Source organism: Capra hircus, chromosome 2 (assembly GCF_001704415.2).
Source record: "Capra hircus breed San Clemente chromosome 2, ASM170441v1, whole genome shotgun sequence".
Taxonomy (NCBI): Eukaryota; Metazoa; Chordata; class Mammalia; order Artiodactyla; family Bovidae; genus Capra; species Capra hircus.
Window position 1 is genome coordinate 101,566,087 of NC_030809.1, and position 19,199 is coordinate 101,585,285.

Here is a 19,199-nt window from a genome sequence, read left to right on the forward strand (position 1 = left end):
TAATACTTATATAAGCTATATTTATTTAAACTATATTTAATGATGGGTTACCATGTGTGAAGTACTCTGCTAGGAATGATTTAACAAATCTTTCCAGTTTTGATGTATTTTACTTTGTGATGCTCCCAGGTCGATCTGCATTTTATGAAGAAGATTCCTCCAGGTGCTGAAGCTTCAAACATCTTAGTTGGGGAATTAGAGTTTCTGGACCGAACCGTAGTTGCGTTTGTCAGGTTGTCCCCAGCTGTGCTGCTTCAAGGATTAGCTGAGGTCCCCATCCCAACCAGGTAAAAGTATAAGAGCATCTTTTGCACTTTCTTAAGCCTTTTTTTTTGTGTGTGTGGGGGAAAGGTATAAATATAATTTCCTCTGAGAGTTTTTTTCTTGAAACTAAAGTATAATCCACAAAACTGTCGTTTCTTCTTTATGGAGGAGGGCAAAAAGTGCTTTAAAAATTGTTCTGTTCTTTCTTTCTTCTTCTCAAATTTCTATGTTTTCTTTTAGGCATGCTCCTTATCTCTGAATACCCTGGTCTATATCATCATGAAGTGAAGTGAAAGTCTCTCACTCATGTGCAACTCTTTGCGACCCCATGGACTGTACCGTCCATGGAATTCTCCAGGCCAGAATACTGGAGTGGGTAGCCTTTCCCTTCTCCAGGGGATCTTCACAACGCAGGGATGGATCGAACCGAGGTTTCCCGCCGCATTACAGGCGAATTCTTTACCAGCTGAGCCACAAGGGAAGCCCAAGAATACTGTAGTGGGTAGCCTATCCCTTCTCCAGGGGATCTTCCCGACCCAAGAATTGGACTGGTGTCTCCTGCATTGCAGGAGGATTCTTTTTATCAACTGAGCTATCAGGGAATCCCTCAAAAGGTGTATAATCATTCTCTAAGCCAGAATAATGGAACTCCTTTTTTAGACTTTTGGTGAAAAGTGATAAAGTATAGGCTTTTTTCAAAGATTGCATTAGACTATGGGCTAACCAGGGCACCCAGGTGCTGCTAGTGGTAAAGAAAGTGAAAGTGTCTGTCGCTCTATCCTGTGGAATTCTTTGCGACCCCATGGACTGGAGCCCCCTAGGCTCCTCTGTCCATGGAATTCTCGAGGCAAGAATACTGGAGTGGGTAGCCATTTCCTTCTCCAAGGGATCTTCCCCGTCCAGGGATGGAACCTGGGTCTCTTGCATTGCAGGCATTCTTTACCATCTGAGCCAGTTGTAAAGAACCTGCCTGCCAATGCAGGAGACAAAGAGAAGCGGCTTCCATCCCTGAATCAGGAAGATTCTCTAGAAAAGGGAATGACTACCTACTCCAGTATTCTTGCCTAGAGAATCCCATAGACAGAAGAGCTTGGCAGGCTACAGTCCATAGGGTCGTAAAGAGTTGAACATGACTGAAGCAACTTTATAGGCATGTATGCATGGGCTAAAGAGGATCTTGTATATGAGTGTGATCATATTTGAAAAGATCAAAGTTTTCAAGGCTCGGTTTATACTTAAGTGCCATCATTAGGATACTACCTGCTGTGTCTTACATACTATGTTTCAATCTTAGTCATAGTATAGTTCCCATACATAGATTCTTAAGAATCATTGGTAGTTACTGTGGTTGAATCTGAATCAAAAGGACAAATTTAACTTGATTACCTGAACTTGTTTTTCATTTAGGTGCACATAAAAACTAACAACTTTGCCATAATACAAACTGAATTTTGTTATTTATTATTTATCTCCATGTTATAGAGATGAGACTGTCCACGGGCAAATTCATGAAGAAAAATGAATTTTGGCCACAACACATTACATTCCTAGCAATTCTTCTAGGCTACCTTGTTTTCTTCCCTTCTCCCTCCATCAAACGTGATTCCTGTGTATAGACAGGCTTTCACTCTGATCCTATTCCGCAGCAAAACTTATCTATGCATGGCCCTGCTTCCGTCATGACTGGTGCCCTTTGTGTGATGCCATAATCGTCTCTTGGGCTTCCCTGGTGGCTCAGTCAGTATAGAATCCACCTGCAATGCAGGAGACCTGGATTCATTCCCTGGGTTGGGATGATCCCCTGGAGGACGGCATGGCAACACACTCCAGTATTCTTGCCTGGAGAATCCCCAAGGACAGAGGGCCCTGGTGGGCTGCAGTCCATGGGGTCACAGGAGTCAGACATGACAGAGCAACTAAGCACAGCACAGCATATAACTGCCTCAGATGCTGTTAATTGTCTCCTCTTCCAAACACTGTAGGTCTTAGTCAAGTTAAGCTGATGATGATTTCAGGTGCTGTGGTAACTGGCTTGGTAGAATGTTTCTTCTATGAACCTTTCAGCCTTAACTCAAAACAGCCAATTACATCACTCTGTGTTTTGATTGTGGATATGATATTCCAAAAATATAGAATAGTTTAGTCAGAAGAGGCCTCATTTCATTAGAGCTCAGCTGACTGGAAAGGAATTCAGTGTTTGAGAACCTCTGCCTGAACCTGTGTATGAACAGATTTGAGTCAGGAAAGTAGCTACCAATTCAAGTTATAGAGAAAAGTGTGTCTGTTCATCTGGAGGGCTACCAAGACTTCTGATGCATACCAAGTTTTATTAAAAAGGAGAAGGATTAACTGAACACATTAAGGTGGTGTCTGACATATGATTAAGGCTACATTTTTCCATGTACACCCTGTAATCTATTCAGAGTTTCTGGGAATTTGGGATTCAGATTTAACATGTGAAATTTACTAGCCATAGTGGTATTATTTTAGTAGATTAAAATTTCTTTGTGTCTTCCAAGCAGTGCATTCTTGTTCCATCAGCTAAGAAGGTGTCCGATGAATTCTGAGTAAATGATGGTTATTGATGACAATGATAGCTCTTGTACTTCAAAGGAAAGGAAAAAAAAATTCCCAGGAGTAGCAAAAAGCCATAATGGGGTTATATACCCTCACTTTGAAAACTGTCAAGGTTTAAGTGACCTCATTTCATACTGACATAGCAAAGTGTGTCCAGAGAACAGTGGAGGAAAAATTAGGGGCACGGTAGAGGCACGGTATAAGGAGAGATTTAAAAGGCTAGACTGTTTAGTTAGGAAAGGTGAAAAATGGAAGATTAGTTAGACAAATAGAATAAAGAAAGCCATTCAAGGTTCCTAATTATCCTTTCTTAGGAGGACAAAAGGGCACACTGTGTATATAACAGTAACACATAGTAAAAATACCAGAAAATAATTTTAGGATTTATAAATAGTCCATGGAATAGAAATGTGAAAATAGTAAGATGTACATAGGTTAGGAAATTTCTTAAAAGTACTATAGTTGGTAAAGCATCTGCCACCACACTAAGTTATTCCTGTTTTAAATGTATAGTGGACATTTCTGTATAGTAGGATTGGATTCAGTTACAACTGACACACAAAAAATTGTCAGATCCTCTATGACTGTAATATATGCATCATGTAAAAACGTGTACAATCTCTAAAGTTTATAACTGAATGAAAGGTATAATTGTGATATCTATTTCAGTATACCTTATAAAGTCATTAGGCTTCATACATAAAAGCAGAAACCATTTAACAAGTGAATGCTGTAGTTATATAATGAAATACAGGGCATCTTAAAATTCTCATAATTTCCTTGTAGAATTGACCTATTCAGAGACCAGACAGTAATTGGTCCTCCAAAGTTAAAACACGTGTTGATTTCTTCAAAATTTCCAGTTGTGATGATGAATTTGCTAAACTTTCAACCTTATATAGATGGAATTTCACAATGCAGCTGCTATTATTATTACTCCAGCATTGGAATTAATGGATTTTTTTAATTCTAATTTTTGATTCCTGGCAATCATTTTTTCTATTTAATGTAAATTTTCCACACACCCACTTTTTTTTTTAACCATATATTCTTTCTTTGCTTATGCTACTGTATTACCATTCCCCTCTTCTGCCTAATTCTACAGTTTACATATGTGATAGTGAATTCTCTATCTTACAATTCAAAAAGATTTAATCAGATTCTATTTTTCTTAACTTTCTTCTCTTAAGAATTATAGAATCCTTAAAATTCACAGTAACTGCTTAAGCATTATAGGTAACTAAAAGAAAGAAACAGCAAAATACCCCAGATTCCAATTGCTCAAGGATCTTAAGCATGAGTCGTTTGAAACATAAAATGTTTCAAAATATTATATGTTAATAACCTGTGGAAAAATATAGAAATCCTATATTTACATCGAAATCCTATCTTCACTAATTCCTTTGAGATGCGTGATGCTGTACTACTAAAATTATTTTTTATTTCTACCTTGAAACACATGTTTTCTTCTTCTTCGTCACAGATTTCTGTTCATTCTTCTGGGACCCCTGGGAAAGGGTCAGCAGTACCATGAGATTGGCAGATCAATGGCAACCCTAATGACAGATGAGGTATTTATTCAAGTTCATTGGGGACGTTTCCCCCTACTAGGTACACCTAACTTTTGGAGTTCTGTATTCATGACAAGTTACTGTGAATCAGATTTCTCTGTATTGAATCCCCTTTAAATACTTGCACTATAAAATTTCCCTTGGAAAAATTTGTTCAAAAGGGGTAATAAATTCACACACATGAACATTTTACAACCCTATGTTTTAAAGAAAATCTGTTGTTTAGTGAATTTAGAGTGTATTTATTAATATTCCCTTAATAGCATTTGTGTTGCCAAAGTAAGCACCATTGTTAATATCATTGAGGGTCTTGTCTGGGGCAAAATGGTTTTAAGGTCTCAAAAAATAAAAGAGGCAGTTTATCTGGATAGTATACATGACACCAAAAGCCTTAAGACATCTATCAACTCTCTTTGTAATTGCCTAAATGTAGATGTTTTTAACCTTGGAGCCTTTTAACCATTAGAGGAGCTGAAGATAGATTTCAAGGAGGCCTGTGATCTCTGACTCAACACACAATTTTTTCTGTGTACAAAAACTGTATGTAGTTTTTTGAACTGGAAAAAACCTTCATCAGCTTCTCAATGAAATATGTCTAAAAAATGTAAGATCATAAAAATAAACATAAAATATCATATCATATAACTGGTTTCTTGAATTCTACAATGCCTTGCAAAAATCTATTTTTATTGTAAAAGAAGAGCAGATGAAAAATCACAGAAGTGACATAAATTCAAAATTCAGTAGTAAATACCAGATGAGATTATACATTTCTGAAATCTCATCTAAATAATTTAATAATTTATTGAAATATTTCAAATATCTATGAAAAGAACTAATTAGTATTGTGTATAACTTTTTCTAGGTTTATAAAATCTGAAAATTTGAACTTATGTTTGGAGTTCAATATAAATTCTTCTATTATATCTGTTCAAATTATGTTTATTGATTTTATATGAGTTAATTATTGATGTTTACACATAGGAAACCAAAAGTTAGAACAAAACCAATTTTTTCATCTGTTTTAGAAAGAACCAACTTAAAGAGAGTATTAGTTTCCTATATATACATGTATAGGACACGACTTAACAACTACTGCTGCTACTAAGTCGCTTCAGTCGTGTCCGACTCTGTGCGACCCCGTAGACGGCAGCCCACCAGGTTCCCCTGGGATTCTCCAGGCAAGAACACTGGAGTGGGTTGCCATTTCCTTCTCCAATGCATGCATGCATGCTAAGTCACTTCAGTCGTGTATTAGTTTCCTATATATACATGTGTCCATGTATAGGACACAACAACTAAACAACAACAAATGAGCCCTTGACGGCTCAAACATGAATCCTTTAGACTTGAAAGTTAGCTTGGAGCAATTTGTAACTCTTTGAGGAGCTAAATAGAGAAGAGGAAACTCAATCAGAAAGTTACTGCAAAAGATGAGAGCTGTTAATTATAATAGGATATGTTAATTATGAAGTACATTCATTGAATATTAAAAGAAAATTTAAATACTTTTAAAAGAGAATGAAATGTTTTTATTGTTCAAAGCTCAGGTGGAGAAATTGTTCTGCCATCTAACTGCTTTGAAATACATCGAACAATTATATTCAAGAATAAGATTCAGTATGTTGTTTCATATAATTTAAGACAATGAATTGAATTTCATTATTAAGCTCTAAATTCTATGTGAGCAGTTACCATTAATATTCATTTTTGTTCCTTGATTTTGTCAGGTGCTCAAATAATTATTTGTTGACTAAGCTGTTCTTTTCCTCTCTGTACTGGGGACTTCTTGTAGGCAGACTGTCTTTTCCTTTTGTATCTTCATATTTAGCATGGTGTCTGACCTTCAGTCAGGGTTCATTAGTTTTTTTTAAATGAATTAATGACTGAATGTTCTAGTCATCCTAGCAACACCTTATCTTGAATTAAGCTAGCATCTTTTCTCCCTTCCTGTTGAGCATGACTGGAGATAAATCATATGATTTTGTTTATTGGCACTATTACCAATTTATTAATCCTTTTATAGTCTTAAAGATTATTAAGCACTCCAAAGAGCTTTTGTTTATATTGATAGTATGCTGATATTTATAAGAGAACTTAAAAATGAGAATTTAAAAAAATGTTTGTGAATTTATTTTAAAATAATAAAATATTGTATATTAACATAAATAACAGTTTTATAAGAACAAAAACAAAAAAAGAAAAAAGAAACTTCTTTTTCATTGTTCTGGACTTGTGTGTCAACGGTTTTCTCTCTCTGTCACTTAGCTAAATCAATACTGACTCCTTTGGTTCATTTAGCAAACAGGCCTAACATATAGTAGCTACTTAGAAAATACATATGAAATAAAAGGCCAGGATTTTCCCATCCTTAAAATTTCTTACTCCTTAATATAGCATGTCCCACTGAAGTGTTGATTGAACCTGAATCTTAAGAGTTTTGAAAGAGTAATCTCTACTTGGTCCTGAATATCATAATTTCATTTATCTCAATGTATTACAGTGTAATTTTTGTCACAACCACTCTACTGAAATTGTTTTCTGTAAGGTCATCATTTACAAAATATGCTATCTTATATTCAGTACTCACGTCTGAACACGTAGTTTTCTTTTCTCCTTGAAGAACAGCAAAAATTAGTTATGTGCTTGTTTTGACACTACACTAAATCTTTGAGATTTGTATTACTGTTTACTCTGAGGTCATAAATATATCCTTCTACATTATGTCCTATTAATTTAATAGTTTAACACTCATATTTAAGTTTTTAATACCTAGAATTGCTTTTTAAGTGGCATATGGGTAAAGATCCTGTTTTACTTTTATATAGATAATAACTTGGCTTAGTACTGTTTATTGATTAGTCCATCATTTATTCAGTAGCATTATTTTATGCCATGGTATAAATATTATTATAAACTTTTATCTCTTTTTTTAAAGCAAGGGTTTCTTTCAGAAAGTTTGATTTACATATATATAAACAATGTTTGTCAAACCTGAATCATTAATTCTAGTTTAATGAGCTTCCTTCTATTCTCCTTTTCCTTCCTTTTCTCTTTCCACCAGAAATTTCAACATTCATCTAGCATTCTAAGAAAAGATAAACATCTGTGCAATCATAGAATAAAAGAGGTTATAATATTTTACACTAAAACTTCTTTAGTTAAGAGTTTCGTATTCAAATTGTTATAGTCACATGTGTGCTAACTGGGAAATGAAAACACAAAATACATTAAGATTTTAGGTGCATTTTTTAAATCTATGAATGGTTGTTTTCTCCCTATAGGTGTTTCATGATGTTGCTTACAAAGCAAAAGATCGTAATGACTTGGTGTCAGGAATTGACGAATTTCTGGATCAGGTGACTGTCCTTCCTCCCGGAGAGTGGGACCCAAGCATTCGAATAGAGCCTCCCAAAAATGTTCCTTCCCAGGTATGTGTATATGAAAATACTCTTAGGACTACCATCATTTTTTTGCCTTTTAAATATATGTACTAAGATAGTATAGCCAAAGATTCAAATGATTTAAATTATAACTTCTGTGATGTGATTATAATAAGAAATATTTATCTGGTCTCTGTCCCTATTTCTGGCACAGAGCTCTTAAAATGCTTGGAATTTTCTAAGTGATGAAAGCAACAAAGATGTCTTTGTTATGTTAATGAGGTTACTTTAGAAACTCTTAAGAACGGGGCTGATTGCCAGGTGGAGCCTTACCAAGAGATTAGAGTTTGGAACTTTCAGTTGCACCCTCCTGCCTCCAGGGAGGGGAGAGGGGAGCCTTGTAATGAAGCCTCCATAAACCCCCAAAGGGGCCGGGTCAGGGAGTTTTCAGGTCGGTGAACACTTGGAGATTGGAAAGAGTGGTGTGCCTAGAGAGGGGAGTGGAAGTTTTCTCTCCCTTTCCCCATGCCTTGTCCTATGCATCTCTTCAATATGGCTGTTCCTGAGTAATATCCTTTAGTAATAAAACTGGTGATCAAGTAAGTAAAATGTTTCTCTAGGGACTTCCCTGGTGGCTCAGACAGTAAAGCATCTGCCTACAGTGAGGGAGACCTGGGTTCGATTCCTGGGTCAGGAAGATCCTCTGGAGAAGGAAATGGCAACCCACTCCAGTACTCTTGCATGGAAAATCCCATGGATGGAGGAGCATAGTAGGCTACAGTCCATGGGGACGCAAAGAGTCGAACATGACTAAGTGAATTCACTTCACTATGAGCCATTCTAGAGTGGAAGTGAGAAATAGATTTAAGGGCCTAGATCTGATAGACAGAGTGCCTGATGAACTATGGAATGAGGTTCGTGACATTGTACAGGAGACAGGAATCAAGACCATCCCCATGGAAAAGAAATGCAAAAAAGCAAAATGACTGTCTGGGGAGGCCTTACAAATAGCTGTGAAAAGAAGAGAGGACAGAAGCAAAGGAGAAAAGGAAAGATATAAGCATCTGAGTGCAGAGTTCCAAAGAATAGCAAGAAGAGATAAGAAAGCCTTCTTCAGCGATCAGTGCAAAGAAATAGAGGAAAAGAACAGAATCGGAAAGCCTAGAGATCTCTTCAAGAAAATTAGAGATACCAAGGGAATATTTCATGCAAAGATGGGCTCGATAAAGGACAGAAATGGTCTGGACCTAACAGAAGCAGAAGATATTAAGAAGAGATGGCAAGAATACACAGAAGAACCGTACAAAAAGGATCTTCATGACCCAGATAATCATAATGGTGTGATCACTCATCTAGAGCAAGTGGGCCTTAGAAAGCATCACTACAAACAAAGCTAGTGGAGGTGATGGAATTCCAGTTGAGCTATTTCAAATCCTGAAAGATGATGCTGTGAAAGTGCTGCACTCAATATGCCAACAAATTTGGAAAACTCAGCAGTGGCCACAGTACTGGGAAAGGTCAGTTTTCATTCCAATCCCAAAGAAAGGCAACGCCAAAGAATGCTTAAACTACCGCACAATTGCACTCATCTCACACGCTAGGAAAGTAATCCTCAAAATTCTCCAAGCCAGGCTTCAGCAATATGTGAACCGTGAACTTCCTGATGTTCAAGCTGGTTTTAGAAGAGGCAGAGGAACCAGAGATCAAATTGCCAACATCCGCTGGATCATGGAGAAAGCAAGAGAGTTCCAGAAAAACATCTATTTCTGCTTTATTGACTATGCCAAAGCCTTTGACTGTGTGGATCACAATAAACTGTGGAAAATTCTGAAAGAGATGGGAATACCAGACCACCTGACCTGCCTCTTGAGAAATCTGTATGCAGGTCAGGAAGCAACAGTTAGAACTGGACATGGAACAACAGACTGGTTCCAAATAGGAAACGGAGTACATCAAGGCTGTATATTGTCACCCTGCTTATTTAACTTCTATGCAGAGTACATCATGAGAAACGCTGGACTGGAAGAAACACAAGCTGGAATCAAGATTGTGGGGAGAAATATCAATAAGCTCAGATATGCAGATGACACCACCCTTATGGCAAAAAGTGAAGAGGAACTAAAAAGCCTCTTGCTGAAAGTGAAAGAGGAGAGTGAGAAGGTTGGCTTAAAGCTCAACATTCAGAAAACAAAGATCATGGCATCTGGCCCCATCACTTCATGGGAAATAGATGGGGAAACAGTGGAAACAGTGTCAGACTTTAATTTTGGGGCTCCAAAATCACTGCAGATGGTGACTGCAGCCATGAAATTAAAAGACGCTTACTTCTTGGAAGAAAAGTTATGACCAATCTAGACAGCATATTCAAAAGCAGAGACATTACTTTGCCGACTAAGGTCCATCTAGTCAAGGCTATGGTTTTTCCTGTGGTCATGTATGGATGTGAGATTTGGACTGTGAAGAAGGCTGAGCGCCGAAGAATTGATGCTTTCGAACTGTGGTGTTGGAGAAGACTCTTGAGAGTCCCTTGGACTGCAAGGAGATCCAACCAGTCCATTCTGAAGGGGATCAGCCCTGGGATTTCTTTGGAAGGAATGATGCTAAAGCTGAAGCTCCAGTACTTTGGCCACCTCATGCGAAGAGTTGACTCATTGGAGAAGACTCTGATGCTGGGAGGGATTGGGGGCAGGAGGAGAAGGAGATGACAGAGGATGAGATGGCTGGATGCCATCACTGACTCGATGGACGCGACTCTGAGTGAACTCCGGGAGATGGTGATGGACAGGGAGGCCTGGCGTGCTGCAATTCATGGGGTCGCAAAGAGTCGGACACAACTGAGTGACTGAACTGAACTCAACTGAACTGAGAAGGGGTTCACAGGAGCTTCAGATATATCCCCAGTGGGTTCGGAGCACCACCAATAACCCAAGCTCGTGATGGGCATCTGAGATGTGGTGTGAGGGTTGGGTAGTCTTCTAAGGCTGAACTCTCAACCTGTGCAATCTGATGCTATTTCCATGTAGATGGTGTCATAATTGAGCTAAATTTCCCACCACATTTGATTTGGTGTGTGTTGGTTGCTCAGTCATATCCGACTCTTTGCAACCAGACAAGAATACTGGAATGGGTTGCCATTTCCTTTTCCAGGGGATCTTCCCGACCCAAGGATTGAACCTAAGTCTCCTGCATTGCTTGCAGATTCTTTACGTCTGAGCAACCAGGGTACCAGAACCTACTTAACCTCTAAAGAAGGCAGGGACATGAAATTCCCTGACCCAAAATATTCCTTCTTTGTAATCAACACAAAAATTTGGTGTATCAATGATACACTACTAAATAACAGTACTGCATGCCTGAAAAGATTTTCAGTTCAGTTCAGTCACTCAGTTGTGTACGACTCTTTGCGACCCCATGAATTGCACCACACCAGGCCTCCCTGTCCATCACTAACTCCTGAAGTTCACTCAGACTCACGTCCATCGAGTCGGTGATGCCATCCAGCCATCTCATCCTCGGTCATCCCCTTCTGTTCCTGCCCCCAATCCCTCCCAGCATCAGAGTCTTCTCCAATGAGTCAACTCTTCGCATGAGATGGCCAAAGTACTGGAGCTTCAGCTTTAGCATCATTCCTTCCAAAGAATACCCAGGACTGATCTCTCCTTCAGAATGGACTGGTTGGATCTCCTTGCAGTCCAAGAGACTCTCAGGAGTCGTCTCCAACACCACAGTTCAAAAACATTTTAGACCCACCTTAAAGCATACTGTTGGAGAAGGCAATGGCAACCCACTCCAGTACTCTTGCCTGGAGAATCCCATGGATGGTGGAGCCTCATAGGCTGTAGTCTAGGGGGTCGCAAAGAGTCAGACATGACTGAGTGACTTCACTTTCACTTTCACTTTCATGCACTGGAGAAGGAAATGGCAACCCACTCCAGTATTCTTGCCTGGAGAATCCCAGGGATGGGAGCCTGGTGGGCTGCTGTCTTTGGGGTTGCACAGAGTCAGACACGACTGATGTGACTTGGCAGTAGAGCATACTATACTGGAGGAAATCTTAAATTTTAATGAGGATGGAAAATGTGCTTAAGAAAAGCGCATTACGGACCAGCCATACTCAGATACATAGCTTTGAAGTTGGTAAGTGTTAGGAAAATTCAAAAGTATGGTTGTCATTTTGTATGGAAAACTTCCTATTATTGTTGTTAATCACATTTATGATTTTAAGAATTTTCTTCATAAATCTTATGTCTGTATTACCTTTGTGTGGGCATGTGGTATGAAAATTGTAAAAATCCTCCATATAAAAATCTGATGTGAATTTTACTGGCCTACAGTGCAGATAGAAATAAAGACTATTGATGCTGTTTGAGGTCATTTTCTTATGCAGGCACGACTTTGTTGAGGGTGGTGGCCAAAAGCTTTTTAAGCCCACTGATATTGCCATCTCTATTCCTAGTGAATCTGCCTCCTACAGCTCTCCCTGTTGTCATCTACTCTCTCTTGCTTTTGGCTCTGGTCCCTGTGGAGTTCAGCTGTGTTTGTAGTTGACTCTGCTGCCTTAGCTGAAGTAACAGATGGCCTAATTGACCCAGCCTAACCATAGATGTTTTTCTGGTTAGCCAGAGATGGGTAAATGACTGAGTAAAAGACTTAACCATGAGTCTTTTAAAAAGTCATCTCAAACCCACTATTAATTGAAGGAAACTATTCTGATGGCTCATTTCTACATTTCTATCCTGAAGTTATTTCATAATTATTGAAGGTTATTTGCTCTCCTTTTCTCAGAGGAGATTCTATAGTCTGGGATTCTATAAATGCAATCACATAATTTCATTTGATTTACTACTAAAATTAGTAAATTGCTTAAAGAGTAATTTTAAGGGTTTAGATTGTCTTGTCTAATTAGGGACTGGAATGCAAAAGTAGGAACTCAAGAAACGCCTGGAGTAACAGGCAAATTTGGCCTTGGAATGTGGAATGAAGCAGGGCAAAGACTAATAGAGTTTTGCCAAGAAAATGCACTGGTCATAGCAAACACCCTCTTCCAACAACACAAGAGAAGACTCTACACATGGACATCACCAGATGGTCAACACCGAAATCAGATTGATTATATTCTTTGCAGCCAAAGATGGAGAAGCTCTATACTGTCAACAAAAACAAGACCAGGAGCTGACTGTGGCTCAGATCATGAACTTCTTATTACCAAATTCAGACTCAAATTGAAGAAAGTGGGGAAAACGACTAGACCATTGAGGTATGACCTAAATCAAATCCCTTATGATTATACAGTGGAAGTGAGAAATAGATTTAAGAGCCTAGATCTGATAGATAGAGTGCCTGATGAACTATGGAATGAGGTTCGTGACATTGTACAGGAGACAGGGATCAAGACCATCCCCATGGAAAAGAAATGCAAAAAAGCAAAATGGCTGTCTGGGGAGGCCTTACAAATAGCTGTGAAAAGAAGAGAAGTGAAAAGCAAAGGAGAAAAGGAAAGATATAAGCATCTGAATGCAGAGTTCTAGAGAATAGCAAGAAGAGATAAGAAAGCCTTCTTCAGAGATCAATGCAAAGAAATAGAGGAAAACAACAGAATGGGAAAGACTAGAGGTCTCTTTAAGAAAATTAGAGATATCAAGGGAACATTTCATGCAAAGATGGGCTCGATAAAGGACAGAAATGGTCTGGACCTAACAGAAGCAGAAGATATTAAGAAGAGGTGGCAAGAATACACAGAAGAACTGTATAAAAAAGATCTTCACGACCCAGATAATCATGATGATGTGATCACTAATCTAGAGCCAGACATCTTGGAATGTGAAGTCAAGTGGGCCTTAGAAAGCATCACTATGAACAAAGCTAGTGGAGGTGATGGAATTCCAGTTGAGCTATTTCAAATCCTGAAAGATGATGCTGTGAAAGTGCTGCACTCAATATGCCAGCAAATTTGGAAAACTCAGCAGTGGCCACAGTACTGGGAAAGGTCAGTTTTTATTCCAATTCCAAAGAAAGGCAATGCCAAAGAATGCTTAAACTACCGCACAATTGCACTCATCTCACACGCTAGTAAAGTAATGCTCAAAATTCTCCAAGGCAGGCTTCAGCAATACGTGAACCGTGAACTTCCTGATGTTCAAGCTGGTTTTGGAAAAGGCAGAGGAACCAGAGATCAAATTGCCAACATCTGCTGGATCATGGACAAAGCAAGAGCGTTCCAGAAAAACATCTATTTCTGCTTTATTGACTATGCCAAAGCCTTTGACTGTGTGGATCACAATAAACTGTGGAAAATTCTGAAAGAGATGGGAATACCAGACCACCTGACCTGCCTCTTGAGAAATCTGTATGCAGGTCAGGAAGCAACAGTTAGAACTGGACATGGAACAACAGACTGGTTCCAAATAGGAAACGGACTACATCAAGGCTGTATATTGTCACCCTGCTTATTTAACTTCTATGCAGAGTACATCATGAGAAACTCTAGACTGGAAGAAGCACAGTTGGAATCAAGATTGCTAGGAGAGATATCAATAACCTCAGATATGCAGATGACACCATCTTTATGGCAGAAAGTGAAGAGGAACTAAAAAGCCTCTTGATGAAAGTGAAAGAGGAGAGTGAAAAAGTTGGCTTAAAGCTCAACATTCAGAAAATGAAGTTCATGGTATCTGGTCCCATCACTTCATGGGAAATAGATGGGAAACAGTGGAAACAGTGTCAGACTTTATTTTGGGGGGCTCCAAAATCACTGCAGATGGTGACTGCAGCCATGAAATTAAAAGACACTTACTTCTTGGAAGAAAATTATGACCAACCTAGATAGTATATTCAAAAGCAGAGACATTACTTTGCTGACTAAGGTCTGTCTCGTCAAGGCTATGGTTTTTCCAGTGGTCATGTATGGATGTGAGAGTTGGACTGTGAAGAAGGCTAAGCGCCGAAGAATTGATGCTTTCGAACTGTGGTGTTGGAGAAGACTCTTGAGAGTCCTTGGACTGCAAGATCCAACCAGTCCATTCTGAAGGAGATCAACCCTGAGATCTTTGGAAGAAATGATGCTAAAGCTGAAACTCCAGTACTTTGGCCACCTCATGGGAAGAGTTGACTCATTGGAAAAGACTCTGATCCTGGGAGGGATTGGGGGCAGGAGGAGAAGGGGACGACAGAGGATGAGATGGCTGGATGGCATCACAGACTCAATATATGTGAGTCTTAGTGAACTCCAGGAGATGGTGATGGACAGGGAGGCCTGGCGTGCTGCGATTCATGGGGTCGCCAAGAGTCGGACACGACTGAGCGACTGAACTCAACTGATACATCCTCACACTAAAAGTATTAATAAAGAAAGTATAATGCTTCTTAAAGTAGTAAGAAAGAATCTCTTTAATTGATATTATTTGGAAAATTCAGTAAAAATATTAATATGCTGAATGTGAGAGTTTGAAGGACACTTGTTAACACCAATTTGTTTTTCAAACATTAAGGCTAAAGTCAAGCATTTTTTGAAACACCTTGCCTTTGAGAAATGATGATTCTGAGACAAGTGGTGACATGGGAGCTAAAATTAATTTTATGAGATTTTAAGACCAGGATTAATTATTGGATATTGGAGTCTGGGTATTGAGAAGCAGTAGGCTCAGTATGCCAATGCAAGAGTGAAGTGAAGTGAAGTGAAGTGAAAATTGCTCAGTCGTGTCCAACTCTTTGTGACCCCATGGACTGCATAGTCCATGGAATTCTCCAGGGCAGAACCCTGGAGTGGGTAGCCTTTCCCTTCTCCAGGGAATCTTCCCAACACAGGGATCAAACCCAGGTTTCCTGCATTGCAGGCAGATTCTCTACCAACTGAGTTATGAGGGAAGCTTCCAGTAAAAGAGACTCGGGTTCAATCCCTGGGGTCAGGAAGGTTTGCTGGAGAAAGAAATGGTAACTTACTCTAGTATTCTTGTCTAGGAAATCCCATGCACAGAGGAACCTGGCATGATATGGTCTGTGGGATCTCAAAAGAGTCAGACATGACTTAGAGACTAAACAGTGACAACAGTAGAAAGAACACTGAACTAACAATCAAGGCACCTGGGTTCTGATATTATCTCTTTTTATTACCTTAAAACATATGCTGTAACCTCTCTTTACTGATGTTATATATCAGTGTGTCCAATAGAACTTTCTGCAATGATAGAAATGTTCTATATCTATGCTATCTATTAAGTCAGGCCATTATTGAGCACTAGAAATGTGCTTATGCAAGTGAGGAACTGATTTGTTAATTTTAATTAATTTAAATTTAAATAGCCACCTGTAGTTAGTGGCTATCATGTTAGACAACACAATTTTATATAATGAGTTTGAATTAGATATGCTCTGTGTTTCTTTACAATATTAGTATTTTTAAAATGTATGTTGGAATTGAATAATAGATTCTATGAACCTATGTTTTCTTTTATGATGTGGAACAAAATGAATCAAAATAAATTAAGTACTGAATTCATATTCATTCAAATATTTTCCTCTCTGGGATAATCTCCATGGTTTTTATTCTTCCAGAAGTATGTAAATCACAGAATTTTTAAAAAATATTTCTTACTTTTCAGTTAAGAGAATAATAACCAGTCACCTCAAGGGATACCCCTGAAAATACTCATTAGAACTTTACGTCAGCCATTATAATCACTCCCTTATGTACACCCTCAACTTCCTTGCTTTTCTCTCATGCCACTTACCTGCTTAGATTCCCCAAACCACATTTATCTACCTGCCAGCATCAGCACCTGCACTCTCTGCCTGCTCCTATATTACTATTGATGAATTATCCAACGCTAGTCTTCTACCTGTGCAGTAGATCCCATCTCTTTATACCTACTCAAAGATATTACCCCACCAAGTCCCTGTTTATCCCCTATGCCATCAGTTCTTTCGCTCCAAGCCACCATCATTTTTCTCCTGGATTACTGAAATAGCCCCCTAACCAGTCTCCTTGCTTCTACTCTTATTTCCTAGAATCTGTTTTTGAAACAGCAGCCAGAGTGTTAGATCATGCTCTCCTTTCCTTAAAATCCTGCAAAAGCTCCTCATTTCACTGAGAATAAAAGCCAAATACTTAAAATGATCTACTAAACCCCCACAGTCTGGCTTCCTTTTGCTTCTAAGTCATCTCCCATCTCTTTCTTGCTCACTCCTCTCCTTGGCCTCCTGCCTCCTTATTCTTCAATCTCTGCAGCACACTCCTGCCTTAAGACTGTCCCACTCACTGGCTGTTCTTTGCCTGGATGTTCTCCCAGTTATTTTATGGCTAATTCTCTTGACTCCCTCAAGTTTTTCTCAAATGACTCTCTCTCTCAGCCTGCCTGACCACTCTCTTTATCATTGCCATTTCTTCCTCCCCACACCTCGCAGATACCTTTAGTATGCTCTAAATTTTTGCTTTTCCATCATTTTTATTTCTTTATTTTTTATTATTATAAATCCTGCATAGGAAAAATAAGTTTAACATCATAACTGTCCTTAGAATCTGGCATGTACATAATGCTACATAAATATGGACATCTTGGGGATCTTATTAAATATATCAAACCTCTCTCAATCCCCAAAAGGAAGAAACAGATCTGTTCAGTGTTTTCTTCCAGTAATTCAGATTGAAGATATCAGAAGAAACTCGGAAACAAATTTTATTTATTTATTTTAACTTTTATTGAAATATAGCTGATTTACAATGTGTTTGTTTCAGGTGTATGACAGTGATTCAGTTTTATACATATACATACAAATATACATATAAATGTGTGTGTATATATATTATTTTAAAAATTATTTTCCGTTATAGGCTGTTATAGATATTGAGTATAGTTCCCTGTGCTGTGCTGTGGGCCCTTCAGTCAAGTCTGAACAACAAAAAACATTTCCTGTGTTTTCCTCAGAATATTCACCAGTACACAATTATTTTTTCTAAACCCTTTCTCCCTACTGTAAGAAGGCACTCCTTAAGGAAATAGGTACTTTAGAATGATGAATATCTTTCATGGTTTATCATTTGCCTTATCAGTGTATAAGGCAAATAGCTTTTCCTGTAATAAAACAATGACTTAATTTATGCAGTAAGGGATAATTCCCCAGAAAGAACAAATAATACCCACTTGCCTTCTTAGACTTGCTAAGAAATGTTTTCCCAGGTGATTATTGGTTATGAGGGTATTAAGGGCCACTGTTAAAGCCTTTTACTAAGATATGATATTTATTTACCTGTAAAGGCAGTTCCTTCATCTGTTGACAGACATATTGTCTTTTATCTTTGAACTTAAGATCATTGTATCTATTTATATACCTGGGAAATTATAAAATATCAGTCAGTGAACTTTCTTATATTTTTTGCATTTCAAAATATATTTTTGTCATATTTTAAATATGTACCATTTTATCTAAGTGTCCCATTGTAATAAGATCATTTGATAATTCCCACTTGTTCAGTTTACACTAAGCATGAAGAACATATTTATATGTTTACACTATTTTGGAATGGTAGTTAAGTAAAAAATTTAATTTCATCATTAATTTTTTTTCCCTTTTAAGCATTTTTGAACACATCAATATGCTCTAAGATCACCAGTAGGAAGGATTTTCTGATTTTTTTAAACTCTCTATCACTGACAAAAGTGGGTGGAATAGATCTGAAGAGAAACAGCACTTACATAACCTCAGTATTTTGTCGTTGGCTCTATTAAAAGCTTCCTTTTGCAGTAGTCTTTCTGACTGCTTTGTATCAGAAGGAAGCTTGGGTAGGAAGATATGAGCCAGAATCAGAGAGGGAAACATACTTTAAAAATAGCTAATGATAACAGTTAATGTTCATTGAACAGTTGAACTAGACGAGGTTTATACCACCATTAACACCTCCTTACCTCAACCTATCCTAATCCCAATCTCCTCTCACCCCTTCTTGTTTTAGTTTTTTTCAGATCTCTATCTCAGAGTAGTAGTGAGAGTATTAGTTGCTCAGTCATGTCTGATTCTTTGCAACCCCACAGATTGTAGCCTGCCAGGCTTCTCTGTCCAAGGGATTCTCCAGGCAAGAATACTGGAGTGGGTAGCTATTCCCTTTTTTAGGGGATCTTCTGGACCCAAGGATTGAACCCAGGTCTCCTGCATTGCAGGCAAGTTCTTTACCCTCTCTGGGTAGGGAAGATCCCCTGGAGAAGGGAATGGCTACCCACTCCAATTTTCTTGCCTGGAGAATTCCATGGACAGAGTAGCTTGGTGGGCTACAGTAGCCCATGGGATCACTCAGAGTCAGACATGACTGAGTGACTAACACTGTTAGCTATATCATCTCTATCTCTCCCTGACATTATAGGATTATTTTGTCTCCACTAACAGAATGCTTTTTCTTGCTCACTTTTGCATCTAT

At 38.4% G+C, this 19,199-nt stretch overlaps 1 protein-coding gene across 8 annotated transcripts in view; it reads left to right on the plus strand.

Moving 5' to 3' along the window:
* The window catches only part of SLC4A10 (solute carrier family 4 member 10), a 352,866-nt gene that overhangs the window by 221,603 nt on the left and 112,064 nt on the right, over positions 1 to 19,199 (plus strand). For all 8 annotated transcript variants that reach the window (XM_005676049.3, XM_005676051.2, XM_018063730.1 and 5 more), the window contains 3 exons: positions 130 to 287; positions 4,325 to 4,412; positions 7,697 to 7,843. In XM_005676049.3, coding sequence (XP_005676106.1) covers positions 130 to 287; positions 4,325 to 4,412; positions 7,697 to 7,843 — 393 coding nt within the window. The remainder of the gene's footprint in view (positions 1 to 129; positions 288 to 4,324; positions 4,413 to 7,696; positions 7,844 to 19,199) is intronic.